The sequence below is a fragment of the Solanum tuberosum genome, unplaced genomic scaffold (genome assembly GCF_000226075.1).
Source record: "Solanum tuberosum cultivar DM 1-3 516 R44 unplaced genomic scaffold, SolTub_3.0 scf00411, whole genome shotgun sequence".
NCBI lineage: Eukaryota > Viridiplantae > Streptophyta > Magnoliopsida > Solanales > Solanaceae > Solanum > Solanum tuberosum.
Window position 1 is genome coordinate 11,655 of NW_006239344.1, and position 20,342 is coordinate 31,996.

General features: G+C 35.4%; 2 protein-coding genes across 4 annotated transcripts; both read right to left on the reverse strand.

The window, feature by feature from the left end:
• Positions 1-4,747: 4,747 nt before the first annotated feature.
• On the reverse strand, positions 4,748-6,357 carry LOC102604024 (probable receptor-like protein kinase At5g20050). Its single transcript, XM_006362911.2, has one exon. The coding sequence runs from the start codon at positions 6,272-6,274 to the stop codon at positions 4,937-4,939; it is 1,338 nt and encodes a 445-aa protein (XP_006362973.1). The 5' UTR covers positions 6,275-6,357; the 3' UTR covers positions 4,748-4,936.
• A 1,254-nt stretch (positions 6,358-7,611) lies between these two features.
• On the reverse strand, positions 7,612-19,127 carry LOC102604362 (LEC14B protein-like). Of its 3 annotated transcripts, none has more exons than XM_006362912.2 (10): positions 19,034-19,127; positions 16,284-16,803; positions 15,758-15,877; positions 12,559-12,636; positions 11,542-11,709; positions 10,762-10,839; positions 9,708-9,883; positions 8,964-9,122; positions 8,788-8,848; positions 7,612-8,271 (listed from the first exon to the last, which is right to left on the reverse strand). In XM_006362912.2, the coding sequence occupies exons 2-10, from the start codon at positions 16,773-16,775 to the stop codon at positions 8,080-8,082; spliced, it is 1,524 nt and encodes a 507-aa protein (XP_006362974.1). In that variant the 5' UTR covers positions 16,776-16,803; positions 19,034-19,127; the 3' UTR covers positions 7,612-8,079. The 3 variants fall into 3 exon arrangements, with proteins under 3 accessions (XP_006362974.1, XP_015158739.1, XP_006362975.1); XM_015303253.1 differs by having other exon boundaries at positions 19,068-19,118; XM_006362913.2 differs by lacking the exon at positions 19,034-19,127 and adding an exon at positions 18,135-18,215.
• Positions 19,128-20,342: the final 1,215 nt, after the last annotated feature.

Sequence of the window (20,342 nt, forward strand, 5' to 3'; positions counted from 1 at the left end):
GAAACTATATTTAAAGCCATGCTACAGTCCAGCTACAAATGACTACTTGAAAAAAATGTCATTCTAAATCTGTGCGACACTGCTTCAGCTCAGCAATACGATTCTTGATCCGCTGACGATGTGCCTCAGATTTGGCAATTCTCAACTCAATATGCTCGAGCTTAGCATCCTTTTTTGCAATTTTGTGTTCAAGACGAGCTTAGCCTCCTTTTTTCCTTTATCATGCATCTAAGTAATTAAAAGATATGAATTAATTATTAAGACTATGCAGAACTAAATATAATCACTAAGCATATAAGCAGAACACAAATTCAATTCATGAGAGTGTCTCACATAGTTTATATCAAAACGCAAACGCAGCCCACAAGATGACAAAACCAATTAAGGAAATTTACAATATGATTAATCAATACAAAAGGGCAATAATTCAAAATCGATTTTGATAACGGTATACTGTTCAACAACTGAACACATATAATCCTAATGAAAATAATTGTATCCAAGAGTTACAAACACATAGTAAATTCCAAAATCAGTAAGAATTTTACCATGCGTTCCAAGAAAATCGAATTCCAAGAGTACTGCTTTCTCGAGATAAAATCTGAGTAAGAATTTTACAATTCCAACAAAATTACGGGAAGAATTTAATCAAGAAAAACTTAATAGAAAATTTGATGAGTAAACATACTCATTCGGATTGGTAAATCTGAAAAGCGGAGGAAAAGTCTTTACGATTACGAGAAGCTGCTTCCGATGCAAAATTTCATTACCTGCCCGATCATATTTTAATTCCCCTTTTATAATGTTCATGGACTAGACGTCCAACCGCCTAAAATTTTATGGGTTGGGTTGATAATTTAAATTGGTTCAATTCAAATCCGTTAACATATTTTAAAACGGAAAAATTATTTGAATGAGTGCCTTTTAATAAATAATTATCAATTTTAGCAATATTTTTCATTTATTACTATGTTAAATCTGCAATATGTATTAAAAGTGAATTAAGTATGCAATATATATGTATTATAATTGTTTTTAAAAATATATTATGCTTGTTTGGTAAGAAGTTGACACATTGTATTATAAGTGTATTAAAATGTGTGATAAATGTATTATTCATCAATAAAACTTGTATTATATGTGAATAATAAATTATTCTTTGTAATATGTGTTAAAACTGTATTATAAATGTATTAAAAGTGGTCATTTTGTTTATTTATTTGTGAGTCATTTTGTTTTTTACTTTGTAAATTAAGAAGCAACAAGATGAGGGACGATATATATTAACGTATATTTTGATATTTTAAAGGTGTGAAATCATTACATATGTCATCACCAGATTCATAAATTATAATGTTTAGTTAAATACCGATATACTTCATTATTGTTGTAATCGATTATAAAATGTTAGATAAATAAAAGAGCAATTTTCACCTATAACAAACACAAAAATCATATTTGTATGCTATAGTTATAGTTTGCATAATTGCACTCCATAGCAAACATAAATATGTATATTTCACTATACATATACAAACGAAAGCAGTTGTATATAATTTGTTCTGTTTCGGTATACATATACAAAAGATTAATTGTATAATATGTGTTTGTATAAAGCGAGAAAGAGAGAAAGGCAAAAGAAAACTGGACAGGGGAATATTTGTATGGAAAAATTACATAAGTGAAGGTCTTTTATTTAATAATTACCACTTTTAAGTATACTTTTAATTTATTACCATTTTTGTCAACTTTTAGCAATACTTACTTAAAACAATTTGTTCCTTTAAACTTAGCAAAAAGTGTTGTCATTCACAACTTTTAGCAATACTGTCATTCAGTCAAATTGTTATATATGGTTAAAAGAATAATGTTGACGAATATCGTAAATATTTTTTAAAAAGTGTACACGTAAGTGATTTTCCCTATTTGTATTGTATAGTTATAACTGTATAGGACGAAGATATATGTATTTGCATGTGTATAAACAATTTTCTCTCGCTTTATACAAATAGAAACGCAATTTAATACATTTCTGTTTGTATAAGCGATAGAGGCAAGGGAGAGACAGGCGAGTGAGATCTGGGAGAGTGGTGAGCGAGATCTGAGAGAGGGGAAAGAGGGAACGAAAATATATGTATATATATAATTTTCTCTCGCTTTATAAAAACACAAACGCATTTTATATGTTTGTGTTTGTATAAAAACGAGAGAGGCGAGGGAGAGAACGAGAGTGGCAAGCGAGATTCAGTAGGAGAGAGGCGAAATAGCAACAGTTTGCTACGGGGTACAATTAAATCAAACTATATTTATAGCATTTAATTTGAATTAATAGTTTGCTATTATATACAGTTTTCCCTATTTTTAAAACACCGTTCATTAAGTGGGCTCAATATTTTTTTCTTTCAATAATTGTTTTTGTTTTGTTGTGGATTATATTTTCTGTTAGGGGGATAAAGCACAAGTCTCCATAAACTATGACCGAAATTTCAGAGGCACATTTCAACTAAACTAAGGTCTTACTATCCCCGGACTCATTTTTCTTGTAATTTTATACCTTTTTTGACTTATGTTTCGTGACTCCACGTAATTGAAGTGCGTGAAAAATGTTTAAATATCACGTAAGCCAAAAAGGTTGCTTATCAAGTATGTGGTTTTAGACGTCGATGTGGTTACTAAAAAGGCAGCTTGCCTTGATGATGTTGGGCAAGTTAGTAGCTTCATAAAGTAATTGTAGAACAAATTTGTTGCAGCTGATAGTAATAAGCCTTTGATTTCTTTATTCTTGTTATCTTCTTAAGTCAAGGGAACATCAGAATCAGTTTCTTTACCTCCTAATATAAGGGTAACGTCGATATACACAATTTCCTCCCCACATCTCACTTTTATTGGACGATGCATCTAGAAGTCAACAATACAATCATGTCACTTTAAGCTCGAGCTATATAGCGAAATCAGTTTCTCTACCTCCCAAGATAAGAATAACGTTGACATATACAATCCCATCCTCACACCTCACTTTTAATTGATAGATGCATCTAGAAGTCAACAATACAATCATATATATATATATATATATATAAAAGGTCGAGTTGGATCCAACTAGCCTAGTTGTTCTACCTATTGTTGCATCAAATGGCAGAAATACCCTTCTTTGACGGTGCAATATCCCAAGATAAGGGTAACGTCGACATACACAATCCCCTCCCCACACCTCACTTTAAATTGACAGATGAATTTAGAAGTCAACAGTGCAATCATTTCATTTTAAGCTCAAGCTATATGTATAAGGTCAAATTAAATCATACTAGCCTATTTGTTGTACCTATTGTTGCATCCAATGGCGGAAATACCCTTCTTTGACGGTGCAATACTTTATTAAAAACTCGAAAAATAGGAAGAAAAAAAAATCGTCGACATCAAGGTTCAAACCTGCGCGGGCGAAGCCCAACAGATTTCAAGTCTACTTCCTTAACCAATCGGACATATCGACCGATTGATACCAATCACACATTGTTTTATTTTAGTTATTGATTTGTTTTTTATTTTATTCATTTTTTTTCAATTTCATTATATAAATAAGATAAAATATAGATCAAATAATACATTTAATCAAATGATGAAAAAGAATGAGTAGTAGTAATGACTGAAATAATACCCTATAATAATACATATTTGATGAGAAACCAGAACACTCATAATCTCTTATAAATACATAATACAACAAGTCAATAAGAATAAACTTACACGCTTGTTAGTACAGCCAAAACGAAATGTAGTTATTTATTCCATGCTAGTTAATTCTTTTATAATATTTCTATTTTTTTATTATCAAAATCCGAATCATACTTAGAAATCATAAAGATAGGTTTGATTTGGTTTTTTTATTTAATCCGAATAAAAATACATATAAGGATAAATTTCGTTTTATGTCTATTTTGAAAATACTTACGCCATGTAACTCATACTTTATGTATAAACAAACGATTTAACTCATATTTGTGTATAAATATCTTTTATACATTATTATATATTTTATACCAGATTAATACATAATGTATCATATTGTATATTGAACTACGTGACGTAAATATTTTTGCCTCTCCATCTGATGTATTAAATTCAATAGGTCATGTTTGACAGAGTAACAGTGAAGATGATGGATGACAATGCCCATTTGGATGCCAGATTCAAATGGGAATTTTAGTTGCAAAAGTAAAAAAAAAATACCACTCTTGGTAGGAGTGAATACAACTATTTAGCGGCGGATTTATCTGAATTCAATACTTTTGAGGCGAAACATAAATTTATATGTAAAGTTCACTTAAAGTAACAAGAAATAGTAGGCCTAAACAATAACTTTAGTAATACAATGGGTTCAATGCTAAGAATCTTAAAGGTTGAACTAATAAAGCTTAAATCCTGAATCCGTCTCTAATACTGGAGAGTAAAACTAAATATGTAATAGAATATAATGGTGTTAGACCTACCAAATTGTTGTTTCACCCGTTGTTGGGTCCCTATATTATCTTGTCCACACTCCAGTTTCCTTACCGTGTGTGGGGGTGGGGTGGGGGGTGTTAGGCAAGTCAACTCTAATTAATTTGAACATGTCTTTCTTTTTAACTAGTATAATCCATGAATAATCTATGTATATCCATTGGGAAAAGTAAACAAGAATATTGTATCCTCATAGATGCAATTATGCATCCCAAAAAAGCAATAAAAAATAAAAGAAGCAAAAAGAGTTGTAGAAAAGATATATATACCTGTATATTTTGGCGTAAACAAAAGCAAATTCATACACTTTTTTTTGTTAGGGGGAGAATTCAAGTACACTCTTTCGGATTCAGGATACAACACTCGAGAAACAATCAACCTATTGATATTGAAAAATTTGACAGAAAGCAGACGAAATCCCTTATGCATTATGTAGGTACTACCTCCCTGAGAGAATAGACATTGTATAAGAGCGAAGCGAATTAGTATCACTAGATCTTGCCATGGCTGCAGCAACCCTAGGTATCCCAGGATGATGATCCACACCCTCGTCTAATAGATCAAGGATCAACATTGTCGTTTGTCTAGGCGCTTCTACTGGCCCACGACCTTCCAACATTTCAACGACTCGTGCCATTGTTGGCCTAAGACTAGGCCGTTCTTGGATGCAAGACAACGCCACACACGCCAATCTTTTCACTTGCATTTCTACAGCTACACCTCCTGTAGCTGCCTCATGGACGAGCCTCTCGTCCAGGACTTCCATGATCTTCCCCTGCTCCAATTTCTCACTCACAATCTTAGGAAAATAGCTGAACTTACTCTTTGAATTGGTACTCTTCCCATTTTCAGCTAAAGTAATATTTCTCCTCCCTCCAATCATCTCCAATAGCACCATTCCGTAGCTATAAACATCACTTTTCTCAGAAATCCCGTTCTCCAGGAGCCACTCGGGGGCTAAATACCCCCGAGTACCTCTAATCGTTGTAACAACTCTACTCTCATCTTTCCCCATCAACTTAGACAACCCGAAATCAGCTAGAATAGCACGATGATTCTCGTCTAAAAGTATATTCTCAGGCTTGACATCGAGATGTAAAATACACGATCTACAATCATGATGCAAATAAGAAAGTGCCTTAGCCACATCTAGACCAACTCTACACCTCAAATCCAACGACAAACACCCTCGAATTCCCCTTTTTCGAAAAATCCAATTATCAAGTGATCCATTAACAATATACTCATAAACCAAAAATCGAGGTCCTGAAGGAGGAACACTACAATATCCAAGTAAACGTACAAGATTAACATGTTGAACACTAGCAATAGCTGCAACTTCTGATTTGAATTCCTTATCGCCACGCTCCTCTCCATCTATCCTTTTAACAGCTACTGATGTACCATCACTAAGCACACCTTTGAAAACACAAGCTGATGATCCACGTCCTACCAACGATCCAAAGTTATCGGTTGCTTCTTCGAGCTCTTTCAGCTTAAATCTTGTTGGAACACCAGCTACTTTCCTTAGGAAACTATACTCGATCCTCAGCTCGCGTCCATCTGAGTCTAACTGATTTTCTAGCAATAACCTCCTGTTGTTGAACTTCCTTCGGATCAAAACACCAGCAAAAACACCAACTATCAACGCAACATCAGCTCCGAAAATGAGGAAAAATGTCTCCGAATATTTCAACGTTATACGTGCGATAACGATGAGTGTGATCAATAAAATCACAAGTAAAAGGGCTAAGGAATAAACTTTTTTGTCCTCCATCAATTCATCATCATAAAATTTTCATACTTTTTAATCAAACTATAAATTCAAAAAGAAAAAATATAAGTCAAAACTATGCAAACTATGAATTTATTTCTGGTCCCATAAGTAACTATCTGTATATTTATTTTTTTAAAGCCACTTGATAAACTATTAAATTTTTTTGAAGGTGTTCACCACACGGTTTGAATATGTTCACCAACTAATACTCTTCTACATTAATGTCTCCACTTTTTTTTTTCTATTCGTTATCGGGGTCTGACTAATTCAAATTCGTAATCAGGACTCGAACCTGATACGTATAGTAAACAGAGGTCTGACTAATTTAAATTTGTATTCAGGGCTCGAACTTGATATGTTTAGTTAAGGATGGAAGAGAACTTACCACCTGATCTAGATATGATTTGAAGTTGCTCACCTACTATTACTCTTCTACATTAATGTCCTGTTTGTTTTTTCTTTGTTTCCTATTTGGTATTGAGTATGTTCTGGGGTTGACTAATTCAGATTCGAGTAATAAAGTCTTATTTTTTGGGGGTAAAGCAATCAATATCGGGGCTTGAATACGAGATCTTTAGTTAAATATGGAAGGGAACTTACCACCCGATCCGTACATGATTTGAAGATGTTTACCTACTATTACTTTTCCACATCATGTTCGTTTTGGGGTTGACTAATCTAAATTCGCATAATAAAATCTTATTTTTAGGGGTAAAACAGCAATTAATATTAAAGGAGACTCCTTTTTTCCGTTGTTCGAATTCAAGATCTTAAGAATGAAGGGATACTTACCATCCGGCTACAACTTTGAACATGATTTGAAATTCCACTTTTGGGATAAAACGCTCAAAATATCAAAGGCAGGACTCGAATAGTCAAACTCGGGACCTCTAGTTAAAAACGAAGGGTACTTACCATGACATTAGATGCTAGTAAATGGAATCTAAATTTAGTTTATTATATGTGCAATTTTCTTCTCTTTCCATTGACTCTCTCAATTCTTTTATCAGTCGACATCTACTATGGTTATTGACTAATTAGTAATAACAAATCTTAGGAATATTTCAACTTTCTTTTATCACAAGTATTTAATCGTATTAACATTTCTTTTTCAATTTATAAGAATATGAACTAGTCAAGGAAATAGAACAAGAATTATTTAAGCAAATAAAATTCAAGATACATACATATATTCAAAATATTGATGTTTTATTTCCTTTTAAATTTTTTAAGTCATACATAAGAGTTTATAGATGCAACAATTAGGCATGTTCGAGTTCATCTGAACCCAATACTTTTAATCCGAACCATACATATACGTGCAAGTACTCCCTAAATTTTCAACAAAGCACGATAAATTCAATGCTAAAAACCGTCAAGACTAACACCATAAAATAAAATCCTAAATTCGCCTCTGTGAAAAAAAGGTACCATCAAGTCAAGCTACATGAATTCATACTTTTATTTGAGCTTCAATTTATCTGTATGCAAGAAGTCGTTGCGTCTTAGCACATCCCTTTTCTTGCAGAAGTGCTAATGCACGACCTTACATTTTCTTCCGCTTACCCTGCAGTATGAGCCACACATACAGAGTCACACGATCCCCAAACGATCCGAGTACTATTTACAAAATGCAATGTACATGTTCGCCTTTATTTATGTACAATACATGTATATCAAAATATCGATCATGTTTCAGCTAAAATTCGCGTTCACACAGTTACTATACATGTTGGTGTAACACCGTGAAGTTATTACCGTGTTTTTTCTTTGATAACCGAGAAATCCCCGAGGGCAGATAGCATTTAAAAGAAATGCCTTCTTCTGATCTGCTTCCTTTTTGGAGGGAGTGGTGCTTCTCCATTTCCAGGAAATTCCCATTTGACAACATCTCCATCCCAAGAAGAGCTAACAAGCATTGGATAAGTAGGGTGCCAGCTACAATCTCTAATGGTCGACCGGTGGTGCTGCAATTTCACGACTTGCTCTCCGCTTACCTAGAAACCAAGAGCATCGTTACATAACACGTATCGATAAGAAGAATTCTTCAGAAATTTGGGTCACACAAAATCTTAGGGGTCGTTTGGTATGGGGGATAAGGATAATAATCCCGAGATAAAATGCAGGATAAATTTTTCCCGCGTTTAGTTATAGGTATTAATTGGTCCTGGGATTATACTATCCCACTAAAATGATGGAATTAGTTATCCCATATAGAAGGTGGGATATCCTTGTCTATCTCATCCCGCATAGGCACATACAAAATGACCCTTTATAGTATAATTGCAAGAAAGTCATTAAACTAATCTTTCTAACCACAAAATCACTCGAGTTTCATTAAATATCCTAGGATATCATTTAGACAAGAAAAAGGTTTAAGGATTGGCCGGAAATCATCCTATTCTAGAATGGCTCGAATTGTACAATCCCTCCGTCACCCCAGAATGAAAGGGGTGATCTCGTAAGATATTCCTTTTAGAGATAAATAAGTTGATGTATAGCCTCATACTTACCAAATCATAGATGTATACGCAAGCGTCATGGGACCCCGTGTAAATGTATCTCTGCCCAGTGCTGTAAAACATAACCCAAGAAATATTTAAGTAAGTACTACGCTAAAAAAAGGGTAACTGGAAGTTGCCATAGACAAAAAACAGAGAGTCAATGCAGTATATTTTCTAGCACTAACCTATATTCTGGTGAGAAGTAGCAGCGAATTAGAGTACGCAAGACAGAATGACCCTTATAAGTGGCTATTGACTGATCATAAGGGTGCTTCACGTCTCTAGCTTGAGCGGGGTAGTCCATCCATCTATAGTCCCACTCATAATTCCTGAACCATATATTGCTGAAAACAAGATAGTGTATGTGTCTCGTTTAGTCGTATAAATAAGCAAGTGAAACAACAACATATTCCAGTGTAATACCCACAAGTGGGGTTTGAAAAAGGCAGTGTGTATGCAGACCTTACCCCTACCTTGGGAGGTAGAGAGGTTGTTTCCGATAGACCCTCGGCTCAGGGAAAAACAGTCCAAAGCAGTCTAAAAAAGCAACATAAGTACAAGAAACAATAGATAAGAACCAAAACATTGTATCATCTATCCCGAATTTCTCCATTGATTTTGGTCAAAGAACCCAAAATCAGTTGACCAAATCCGGTATGGATCCCACATCCACACCCACACCCATGCCGTGTCGACACTGGTGCGGCACCAAAAGCGAAGAGGCCGAGCAACTTAGCTGGTCATAAGATATGTCTCAAAATTGGTTTTCGTGAATTTAATTCATGTATTAATAATAAAGCTCATTGAATCTCATGTATTGTACAACGTTCATACCTTCCCTAATCTTATTAGTAAACCAAAAAATAATAGATATAGACCATCACGAAGAAGAATCATTAAGGAGATGCATCGCCAGAGAGTAAGCATACCGAGCAGCATGAGAAGACATTTTGCGGATATCCCAGAGCTTGATGGACTGATCTTTACTATTAGAAATGAAATAACGACCATCCCCCCGACTATCAAGGAACGTAACGCCTTCTAGGTGTCCCATCAGGACTCCGGCTGGCTTTTCTTTGGCCCTAAAGCAACGTCTATCCCAGACCTACACAGAGCAACAACCTCGTTACTCATAAAAAAGAGACCTGAACTCATGAAATAAATATCATGGAAGCATACATAGACACATATCAATTCATCCAGACTCAAATTATTTGGTCCTTAGAGGATCAAGAAGAGCTCTGCATTCTGTTACGAACAACAATATATGCAGTGTAATCCCACAAATGGGGTCTGGGGAGGGTAAGATATACACAGACCTTATCCCTACCTTTGTGGGGCAGAGAAGTTGTTTCCAATAGACCCGTAGTGTAATCAAAGCAGGATTGAAAAAAAATTAACAATAACAAAATAGCAAGATAAACAAAGTAAATGAAGCAACTGGTAATAGTACAAATGAAGCTTGAAATACTACGCGAATACCAAATAAGGAGAAGATGAAAAGAGGAGACTATCCCCCTGCCTCTCCTACATTAAAGTATGACAACACTCGACTACCTACCACCCTTCCACCCTAATTATCGACCTCCAAACCTTCATACCTAAGGTCATGTCCTCAGTAAGCTAAACTGGTTACACAAAATGAATCAAGATACCAACCAGCAGAATATTAGAAGATTTAGCATCAGTTCCTCGGCCTCAAACCTCAAATCACTCAGAGCCGCGATGATTACTCCACAATCCCCCAACCTAGCTCTTCTGTCCCCGACAAAAGAGAGAAAGTGCAAATATTTTCTAATGTACATAAATATAGTATTAAAAGGAAGTATGCATAATGACTCTTTCCATAGTTTCATAGTCCAATACTATCCCTCTGTTTTGTCATTTTGTCATTAATTCAACAAGTATCTTCTCTTAGCATTTTCCGGAAGGAGACCTTGATTCTTAAGCATTTCTTCCAAAGTAAGATAGGATGATGATCACCTTACACAGATTGTCATCACTTCCAGAATAAATGAGATGGCCGCTTTCGTCAGCAAAACATACAGAATTGACATCAGACTGCAACAGAAAATTATTTCAGCTCATCAACAGAAAGTTATAGAGACAATTGAAATCTTGTGTATCCACAAAAAGCAAATATATGAGAATTCCTCAACTGGTGTATTAAATTGGAGAATACTTGACCGGTATATCTAGATACATGGCATGCGAAACTCCATCAACAAGTGTTGATGTACTGAAATTTACAATTCAGATTTTTCATGCAGATATACTGTACTAGAAATGATTAAATGATGTCAAACAATTCATCACTGAATAGGCTATTGAAAAATTTAATGATCAAATCTACTTAGTGATGATTTTAGTGAGGAACTTCAAGAAAAGCTAGTTCAGCCACACTGCTTCTTACAGCAGAGACAAATAACTCAACGCTCATAATAATTTACTTCAAAGCAAACACGTCTTTACTAGGACTCAATGAGAATGATGACTTCATCAGAATCATCACCAGATCATGAAGGGAGAGGAGGTGAAACCTCCTTGTCTTGGTGAACATGTTTTTGAATAACAAAAAGTTTCTGTCTTGCCAAGAAAAGAGCACGTCTTTAAATATGACTACTAAAACAAGCCCAAGAAGAATAATTATTCGCTTCATAATTGTCAAACAGATGTACTGGATGTAGCAAATAGAATTTTTTTTTAAAAATGCTTCACAAGAAAGAGATTTGTGACACACATCTATTATAAGTATATTCATACATTGTGTGCGGATATTCGAAGGGAGGGTTTGTTTGCTTCAAGATCATAAACATATATCGCATCATCACTACTTCCAGCAACAACTTCCCGACCTTCAGTAGAAAATTTCACAGAGAAGATTCCAAAATCATCATTGTCAGCAGACAAAACCAAACCATCATGAATTTCCTGCATTTAAGTGAGCCAGTATTAAGTTTTCATCAAAACAAAAAGATAACAGTGAGTTAGTATTAAGTTGTCACCATAACAGACTAATATATATCCCAGACCGCAATCTTGGTAGTTGCATATGTTACTCCTATCAAATTTCTAATAATCCTTTTTGGACCTAATCTTTTATGCCAAATATTAATGGTAGTAGCATATAATAATGCAATCAAAACTCCAGCAAGCTCCTTAACTTACAGGATCTAAGATATTAAGTAAGGTACGTCTGAATTCATCGAAATCCCGCAGCTTTGGGGAACTGTCATTTGTGAACCAATGCCATAGGAAAAACACTCAATGCGTTTATTTTTATCAAAAGATAGATTACCCACACAAAACTTCATATCAAACAGCTTTAATGTACAAACAACACCTTATAACAAGTCAAACTCTCTGAAATAAGTTACTTGTTCGGAATCCATTTCCAGAAAAGGAAGACGATATTCTTTCATACTTGACTTAGTTACGATTTTCAGAGTTAAGTCCAGTTTTTTTAATAGTTCATAAAGAGAGATGTGTATCCAAAAAAAAATGAGTATCATCTCAAAATCAAATACAAAACTTGGTTAAATTGAGCCTCAAGTATTAAATGACTCATTCTTTAAATAATTGAAACCTTTAACACAGAGATGTGCAACTACTGCTGCCTTGCTGGAGTTATAATTATCCACAAGACGAACAGAACTGAATATCTGTTCCTGGCTTAGAAATGATACTTCTAAGTGATAACTGCTAGATATTGCAGTCCCATGAAGCTGTTATGCATATGAGTAATAAGAACTCTAAAGAAAGAGAGATCGACAGCCGTACTGTGATGTTGGCTACAGATTCAGTGGCAGCAGATCCTACGTCTACAATATGTACGATAGGTGACATGGTAGCATACACCTGCAAAATCAACACAAGTGTTACTCTACAACACAAACATAAAGATATTCTGTGATAAAGTGCAAATTTATCATTCTACAATAACAACATCCCCAATAAAATCCCACAAGTGGGTCTGAGGAGGGTGGTGCGTACGCAACCTTACCCCTACCTAATGAGGGTAGGGAGGTTGTTTCCAATAGATCATCAGCTCAAGTAAAGCATAATAAACAAGAATGAAAAAATAATACAGTAGAGAATACCAGTAGCATCAACAAATAATATGATAGCCAAAGTAAAGGAAACAACAGGTAATAATAAGAAGTAGAAGAAAGCAGGAGGAGGAAAAAATACTAATATCACTGATAAGGGGAACTAGACAGCGCAACTACCTACTAACCTTCTACCCTGATCCTCGACCTCCATATCCTCCTATCTAGGGTCATGTCCTCGGTAAGCTGCAGGTGTTTCAGATCCTGTCTAATCACCTCTCCCAATTACTACGCCGTCCTACCTCTAGGCTCTACATCTACTCAGACCCACCATAGTCAACCTCTCACATCTTCGCACTTGGGCATCTGGATATCTCGTCTTCACATGCACGAACATTTCAGTCTCACTTCCCTCACCTTGCCCACCACAGAGACCCTCTCCCACCTTGTGCCCAATATCTTCGTTCTCAATCCTATCTCGCCTAGTAATGCAAATCTAGAAGTAATATCTTAACTTAGATTCTATTAGTTGAAGTAATATCTTAGCTTAGATTCTATTAGTCAGAAGTTACTGGTCAGTGGTCAATGTCCATTTGCTATCAGCTTAAGTTGCAGTGGTCCCGGTCTACCTTTCGATCTAATGTGCAACTTAAGATTCTCTAAAGCTGGTTTCACTTTGGAGTTCCTTGAATTTCATGTAATGCTCTCAATTTCCAATAGCCTTATATTCTAAATGTATAGCAGAATTAGCAACACCAGAACAGATTGAGATAACAACAGTGATGAAGCTCCTTCAACAACAAAGATAATTTGTTTTTACCTTTTGTGAAAGACACCAAAAATAGCTGGACAAACTCTGAAAGAACTTAACCACCAATGCTTATGGTCTAGTGATATCAGTGGGAGTCACCACAAAATAGGTGTCCGTTCAATTCTCAGTATCCCCCTTTCCGAATCCCCCAGTATAATAAAATTTTCAAGAGAAAAAGAAATCTGAAAGAATTTTAGACCAGCAGCAGCAGTTTTGAACAAAACACATGCCTCTTTTTTTATCTTTTTGATAACTATGGTGTTCGGGACAACTTTCGTGCAACTCAACTAATTCCACGGGGTAACTACTACCTGCGACCAGCACAAGTATCGGCCAAGGCTTGAACAGATTGGATGAGATCCCCTAGTATTTTCGTCTCCGCTAGGATTTGAACCACATGCCTCTTTTCAAAGTCATTCTTGAACATATTTTAACTAAACCCTTCAAATGTCACAAATGGAGAAACAGAACACACATGACTGAATATGTAACATGAAATGCGCGTAGTAATGACAGCTAATGTTTTGATAAGTAGGATAACATTCTATATCCTACTTATCAAAACAATCCCTTGCAAATAACTGTGTAGTATGGAATTAATTTCGTTACACCTACCTAATTAATTTGATTTCATCTCCCTAATTAATAATAGCTTGTCAAGTGTCCTCATTGTCGCAATTTTAGTTCAAGTACTTTCCCTTTTGGTCACCCAATTTTTTAAATACCTGTGGTGTTTGAGATACCTGCTACCTGCCTACCTCCCACCACCATAAGTACTTGACTTGGATAGGAAGAAATCACCTAATAGTTTTGCCTCTGCTAGGATTTGAACCCGAAACCTTATGGTTCTTGTTAGAGTGGGTAAAAGTCCCATATTGGTTGGGGAATGGACTGATGGTCTCCTTATATGGACTTGGGAAATCCTCCCCTCATGAGCTAGATTTTGGGGTTGAGTTAGGCCCAGGTGCCACATCTTTACAGTTCTCAACAGTCAACCAACTACATTAGACACTTCCTTAGGTTCTTTTGGTCTACCCAATTTTCTTAATGAAGAGACATGTCTTCAATTTCAATCCAATAGAGGAATATACACCATTATATTGCTTTGTCCTTCATGTTACATTATAGACCATCCCAATTTACAAATATCATCCATTATTTATCATGTCTCTAACAACCTCCAAAAATTATGTCTCTATTCAAAGTCATTATTGTTGATCTTCCATGTAAGTCTAGCATAGTAAAACTAAATTGGGATCGGGAAGAGAGAGACAGAGACAGAGAGTATGTAACAGAGGAGAGGATTTAATAGCACAAACATATTTCCAATGATTTCTCAAACACATGGAGTTAGAAGCATCCTAGATAATAAGGTGGCTCATGACTCATGAGTAAGAACTATAAAAAAAAAACAAATTAAACTGCTTAAATTATTGAAATTTGATTTAGAAAAGATTTAATTAAAAAATTTGAGTAATTAATGATATTATTAAACTCTCCATTTTTAGAAAACTGAAACATTGAGCAGGTTAGTTTAGGCTAAATGATAGAATGAAAAAAAAAAAAGGAATGCTTTTGCTATGGGGGGCAAGGGCAGGGCGGGGCTGGTTAAAAATATTTTAAAAACTGCTACGCAAAGCGCGGTGGGTTAAGTCTTAAAAGATTTAGACCAAACCTGCACTGCAACCACCCCGTCCCACCCCATTGCCATCTATATGCAAAATGAAAAATCATACATGCATAAAGACAATATGCTTAGCGTACCCAGGTGTGTCCCAGTGGTCAAAGAAGCAGGAGGATAACCAAGAGGTCGCAAGGTCAACTCCCAGTGGAGGCCTTCCCACGAGGCCTTCCAACCAGCATAAGCCTTGGTGGGCACTGGGCAGAGTTACCTGATACCTGTGCTGGACTTGGTGGGAGGTACCAAGTATTGGGTAGAATAGTCGAGGTGAGTGCAAGCTCGCCTAAACACCACCGTCATAAAAAGTAAAAAAAGAAAAGAAAATGTGTTTATCTGCACTATGCCTCTTATAAAAAGAGAAAAACTGAAGCCTGAAACTAAAACCAAAGCAAAATTTAGCAGTTGCAAACTTGATTCGTCTGTAAAATAGAAACTCACCAAATGACGTTGATCCGGAGAAAGAGATGTATCAGTAACTGTCCATCTCAAACTTTCTGCATGAATATTCTTGTGAACTTTCCACCCTCTTTCCACATTGTATATTCTAATATGGCTTCCCTGTTTTAGACAAGAAGAAGCATCAGAATGCAACAACACTCAAATCTGTCTAATGCATTGTTAAAGAGTGTAATCTTTAGAGAACTTTGGGATTTCATATTAAAAAAAACAGGCTTCTGATTCGATATGGAAAAGTTTTTTTTATGACCGTGATGTTTGGGCCAGCTTTAGCGCACCTCGACTAATTCCACGGGATACCTGGCACCTCCCATTAGCAACAGAGACCAAGTAATACTGTCCACCAAGGCAAGGCTAGGACAGATGGGAATAAATTACCTAGTGTGTTTTTTTTTGCTTGAAGCTGACTTAGATATGGAAATCTTAAAAGACAAAAATGTAATACTGACACATGTCATGCCTAATCTTCTCAATGCTACAAAAATACAATATAAACTACTGCTAGTACCTGAAAGGCAGCAACAAAAAGGGAACCATCTGCTGAAAAGTGTGATACATAAGCCCTGGTTTCCATCTGGTCCACAATCCAAGGACCACTAACCGGCAAATATTTACTTAGAACATGACAACAATCTGCCTTCGAAAACCTTCCTCTACCGGAAATATTGGCTTCTCGAGCAGCTAACATCTTGAATGTGGACACAGGAACTTCCTTTTTCCCTGGTAGGATTCTACTGAGATTTTCATGGGGCCCTGATCTAAGCTTAGTAAGTTGAGAAATTTCATGGTCCAAATAATTTGCTGGTCTGTCGTGATGAACACTGCTAGCAACCCCGTGATTGCAACTTGAACCATCAACGTGTCCGGTCTCTACGTCTAACCTACTTAGAGAATACCCCATGTCTTCAATGGACTCTGAATGTAAGAAATCAAAATACATTTTCACATGTAAGACAGTACGGGGTGATTGTCTGAGAGACGCTTTGAAGTACCATATCATCCATAATCAAGTTCCTACCATGCCAAACCTGCCAAAAATGGTGGAAACACACAGAATATATTAATCAAGACCAGTGTATATGGGAAATGATGTTGTTTTATTTAGAAACCATAAAAACCACACTACAGAGGACCAACAACAACATACCCGGTGTAATCCCACAAAGTTGGTTCTGGGGAGGGTAGAGTGTACACACACCTTACCCTTACCTTGAAGTAGAGAGGTTATTTTTGATAGACCCTCAGCTCAAGGAAAAAAATAGTCCAAAGCAATACAGAAAAGGAAATAAAATGAAGAAGCCATGACAAATGCTTCAGAGGAGCTTCAACAAATTAATCAACAACACCTCAATCCCAAACTAGTCAGATCAGCTCTATGGATCGTCCGTACTCGTTCTTCTTAATAGAGTATACAAGAGATTCATAATTGTTAAGACTGTTTTTGACTAGCCATCAACCTACTGCTATCCTACACCACTATTTGGCAATTCTTAGGAGGAGTTAATTCAAGAAAATTAGCTCAAGTTTGCTATTCTAAATGAAACCCAACACGTATAACATGCAAATTCTCTTTAGAAGGCAGAAACTGCCACCTTCAGCTCAACAAAATAGTAGAGATATTAATATACAGTGATTTTATTGGGTGTATAAGTTCCATCCAAGCTGATGTTACAAGCTATTGAACAAAGCAGATAAATGGGAAGCCAAGGTTTATGTGAATTTGCAATCACAACGGGGCAATATATATGTTTCTCATTCCTTACCAATAGTAGTAGCATTATTCTCCTAGTTCCCGGTCCTCCGATTCATGTTACTACATGTTGTTTCTTGTGCTTCGGTTATCGAGTTATTTGGTTGTTGCTATGCTATGCAATGTTTTCCTTATGATTTATTATGTCCTCTTTTTTTTTTGATTTGCACCGGGTGTCCAAGTCTCTTTTTGAGCCCCGACTAATCCCGGGGGTGCACAGGCCCTCGGCAAGGAGTTTCCCGCAAGTGCACCACGGTTAATTCAGGTTTTACCCAGTCCGATGGCCCTCAGAAATTGTTTGCACCCAGTGGGTTTCATTTATTATGTCCTCTTTGATTTTGTATGTTTCTTTTCTCCTAGCTTTGATATGCGTTACTTGAGCCGAGGGTCTTCCGGAAACAGCCTCTCTACCTCCACGAGGTAGGGGTAAGGTTTGTATACACTCTACTCTCCCTAGACCCCACATATGGGATTACACTGGGTATGTTATTGTTGTTGTTGAAAGGGCTATATAGCTCAAACTCGAAAAGTCTAAGCTGAACTCTGCTATTCTAAAAGAGAAGGAAATTTTGTTTAAAAGCAAACTTTTCTAAGAAGTGTGAAAAATACCATCTTTAGCTTAACATAATTCAGCAGAGATACTAGTATATAGAGATTGTCTTAGGGATATAAGTTCCATTAAAGCTGATGTTTTTTCAAGCAATTGAGCAAAACCAACAAAAGGAATAAACCAAGACTAATGTGAATATGCAATCATGACGGGATAATATAGCTCAAAGTTCAAAATATTTAGCTCAACTCTTTTAAATGAAAAACCAAATATTGTCTAACATCCAAAATATTCTTAGAAGGCAGAAAAATATCATCTTTAGCTCAACATATTACAACAAGTATATCATGAAACAGAGACTGTATTGGGCGTATAAATTCCATTAAAGCTGATGTTTTTACAAGAAACTGAACAAAGTAGACAAAGGGAAAACCAAGAATTCTGTGAATTAGCAATAATGAGGGGTAGGGGTAGGGGCGGAGCTGGGTAGGGACGAGGGGTTCATCCAAACTCCCTTCAGTGAAAAATTACATTGTATATACAAAGTAAAATATTTTTAATATATATCATATATATAGAGTAGACTGAATCCTTCCAGCTTCTTCATATTTTGAACCTCCTTAGTGAAAATACTGGTTCCGGCACTAGGAGGGGGGAGGGGGACATAGCTCAAAATCCAAACTTTGCTATTCAAAATGAAAACAAGCCAAGATTTATGTAAATTTGCTCAAAATCATTTTTTTTTTTACTTCAACTTCACCATTCTAAATGAAATTAGCAAAACCCCATATGAGATTAACACTTTCTACAAACATTTTGATTATATAGAAACTCTATCAGAGCTGACTTCTCACAAGCAATTAAGCATAGCAGAAAAAAGGGAAAATCAAGAATTCTGTAAAATTTGCATATCTATATGAAAAAGTGAATAAACTGAAAAAATCAAAACTTTTCAAACCTGATTGCTAAATCTTGGAGTTGTTTAAAATTACCAATTTTTCACTTCTTGTTTACTCTTATCTCTTCCTTCATTTCTCTTTGTGTTTTTTTTTTTTTTTGGTGGACATGTGAAACACCTAACAGAGATATTGAGAAAATGACATAAATGATCCCTTACTTAGTAGGTTCAAAAGTAGTCCCTAAAGTATTATTTTTGAACAGTTTTAGTCCTTTTAAATTTGTTAAATGTGAATGTTTCTAGTCTCTGTTATATATTTATTGAACTCTTATAGTTGAATTTAATCATAAGAAATATTAAACCTAAACACCAAAAAATTCCATCGAAATCTGCAAAAATACTTCATAAAAAAACGAATTGACTTGAGATAATTTGTTCACATTGATTAACGGGTATATGACGAGTTAGTTTGGGCTATTTTTTTCTCTATCTCTATTTTAACGGGTTATTTTATCTTATTTTATTTCAAAGGACTCGTAAATATTGTTTGAATCACTTGTCATTTTCTTTTCTTTTTTCCATTTAACTTAACAAGTTTCCTAATTCTTTTCAAACATGTGTTGCCTTTGACTAAACCATCCTATGGTTTAATTGGTTCAATTTTTCTAATCTTCATGTACCAATACCAAAGCTTGAAAATATTTTTTTCTTTTTTTTGTAGGTTTAGTTTGTTGTTTTGGTTGTATAATAGCCTATAGAGGTTGTCGATGAGTTGAATTATCTGTTGTTCTAATCCATCTTGACTCAATCCATTTTGATCTAAACAAATTTTGAATGAATTGAAGCTTGACTCAATAATTTGCTTAATTTAACCTCATTCAAATTTAATCTGATCCACCCATTCAACACCCCTAAAGGCATCTAAGCCAATTTTGAAAGGAAAAGCTTTTAGCTCTAAACTTTTTTCCTACATGCTATAACCTTTGGGCCTAGGTAACAAAAATTCATTTGGAAGTAGATGGATGGTTATAGAAAAATGACAACAATTTGGAAGCCCAGATAGATAGTTCATAGAAATAAAAAGGGGATTTTACACAAATCTCATAGTATTAAGAGATAATTACATCATATTCTTATTCTTTTTTAAATTACAAAAATTTCTTAAATTTGGTGGAATCCTGATACATTCCAAAACGTCCTGATACATCGCGTCCCGATTTTGGATACATCCCTCAATGTCCCAATATACCGCGTCACGATTTCGAATACATCACTCAACGTTTCGATACATTGCGTATGTCTCAATACATCACGTAAAATGATATATCTGACCGATATACATCTCGTAAAGTGGTGTATCTTGTCGATA

Excerpts from the sequence above, each read along its gene's own strand:
- LOC102604024 (XM_006362911.2), bottom strand. The coding sequence starts at position 6,274 with ATGGAGGACAAAAAAGTTTATTCCTTAGCCCTTTTACTTGTGATTTTA.
- LOC102604362 (XM_006362912.2), bottom strand. The coding sequence starts at position 16,775 with ATGATATGGTACTTCAAAGCGTCTCTCAGACAATCACCCCGTACTGTC. Across the intron at positions 9,884-10,761 it reads GTGATGACAATCTGTGTAAG|GTCTGGGATAGACGTTGCTT; the intron begins GTGATCATCATC and ends TGCTCTGTGTAG. Across the intron at positions 8,272-8,787 it reads GCGTATACATCTATGATTTG|GTAAGCGGAGAGCAAGTCGT; the intron begins GTAAGTATGAGG and ends CTTGGTTTCTAG.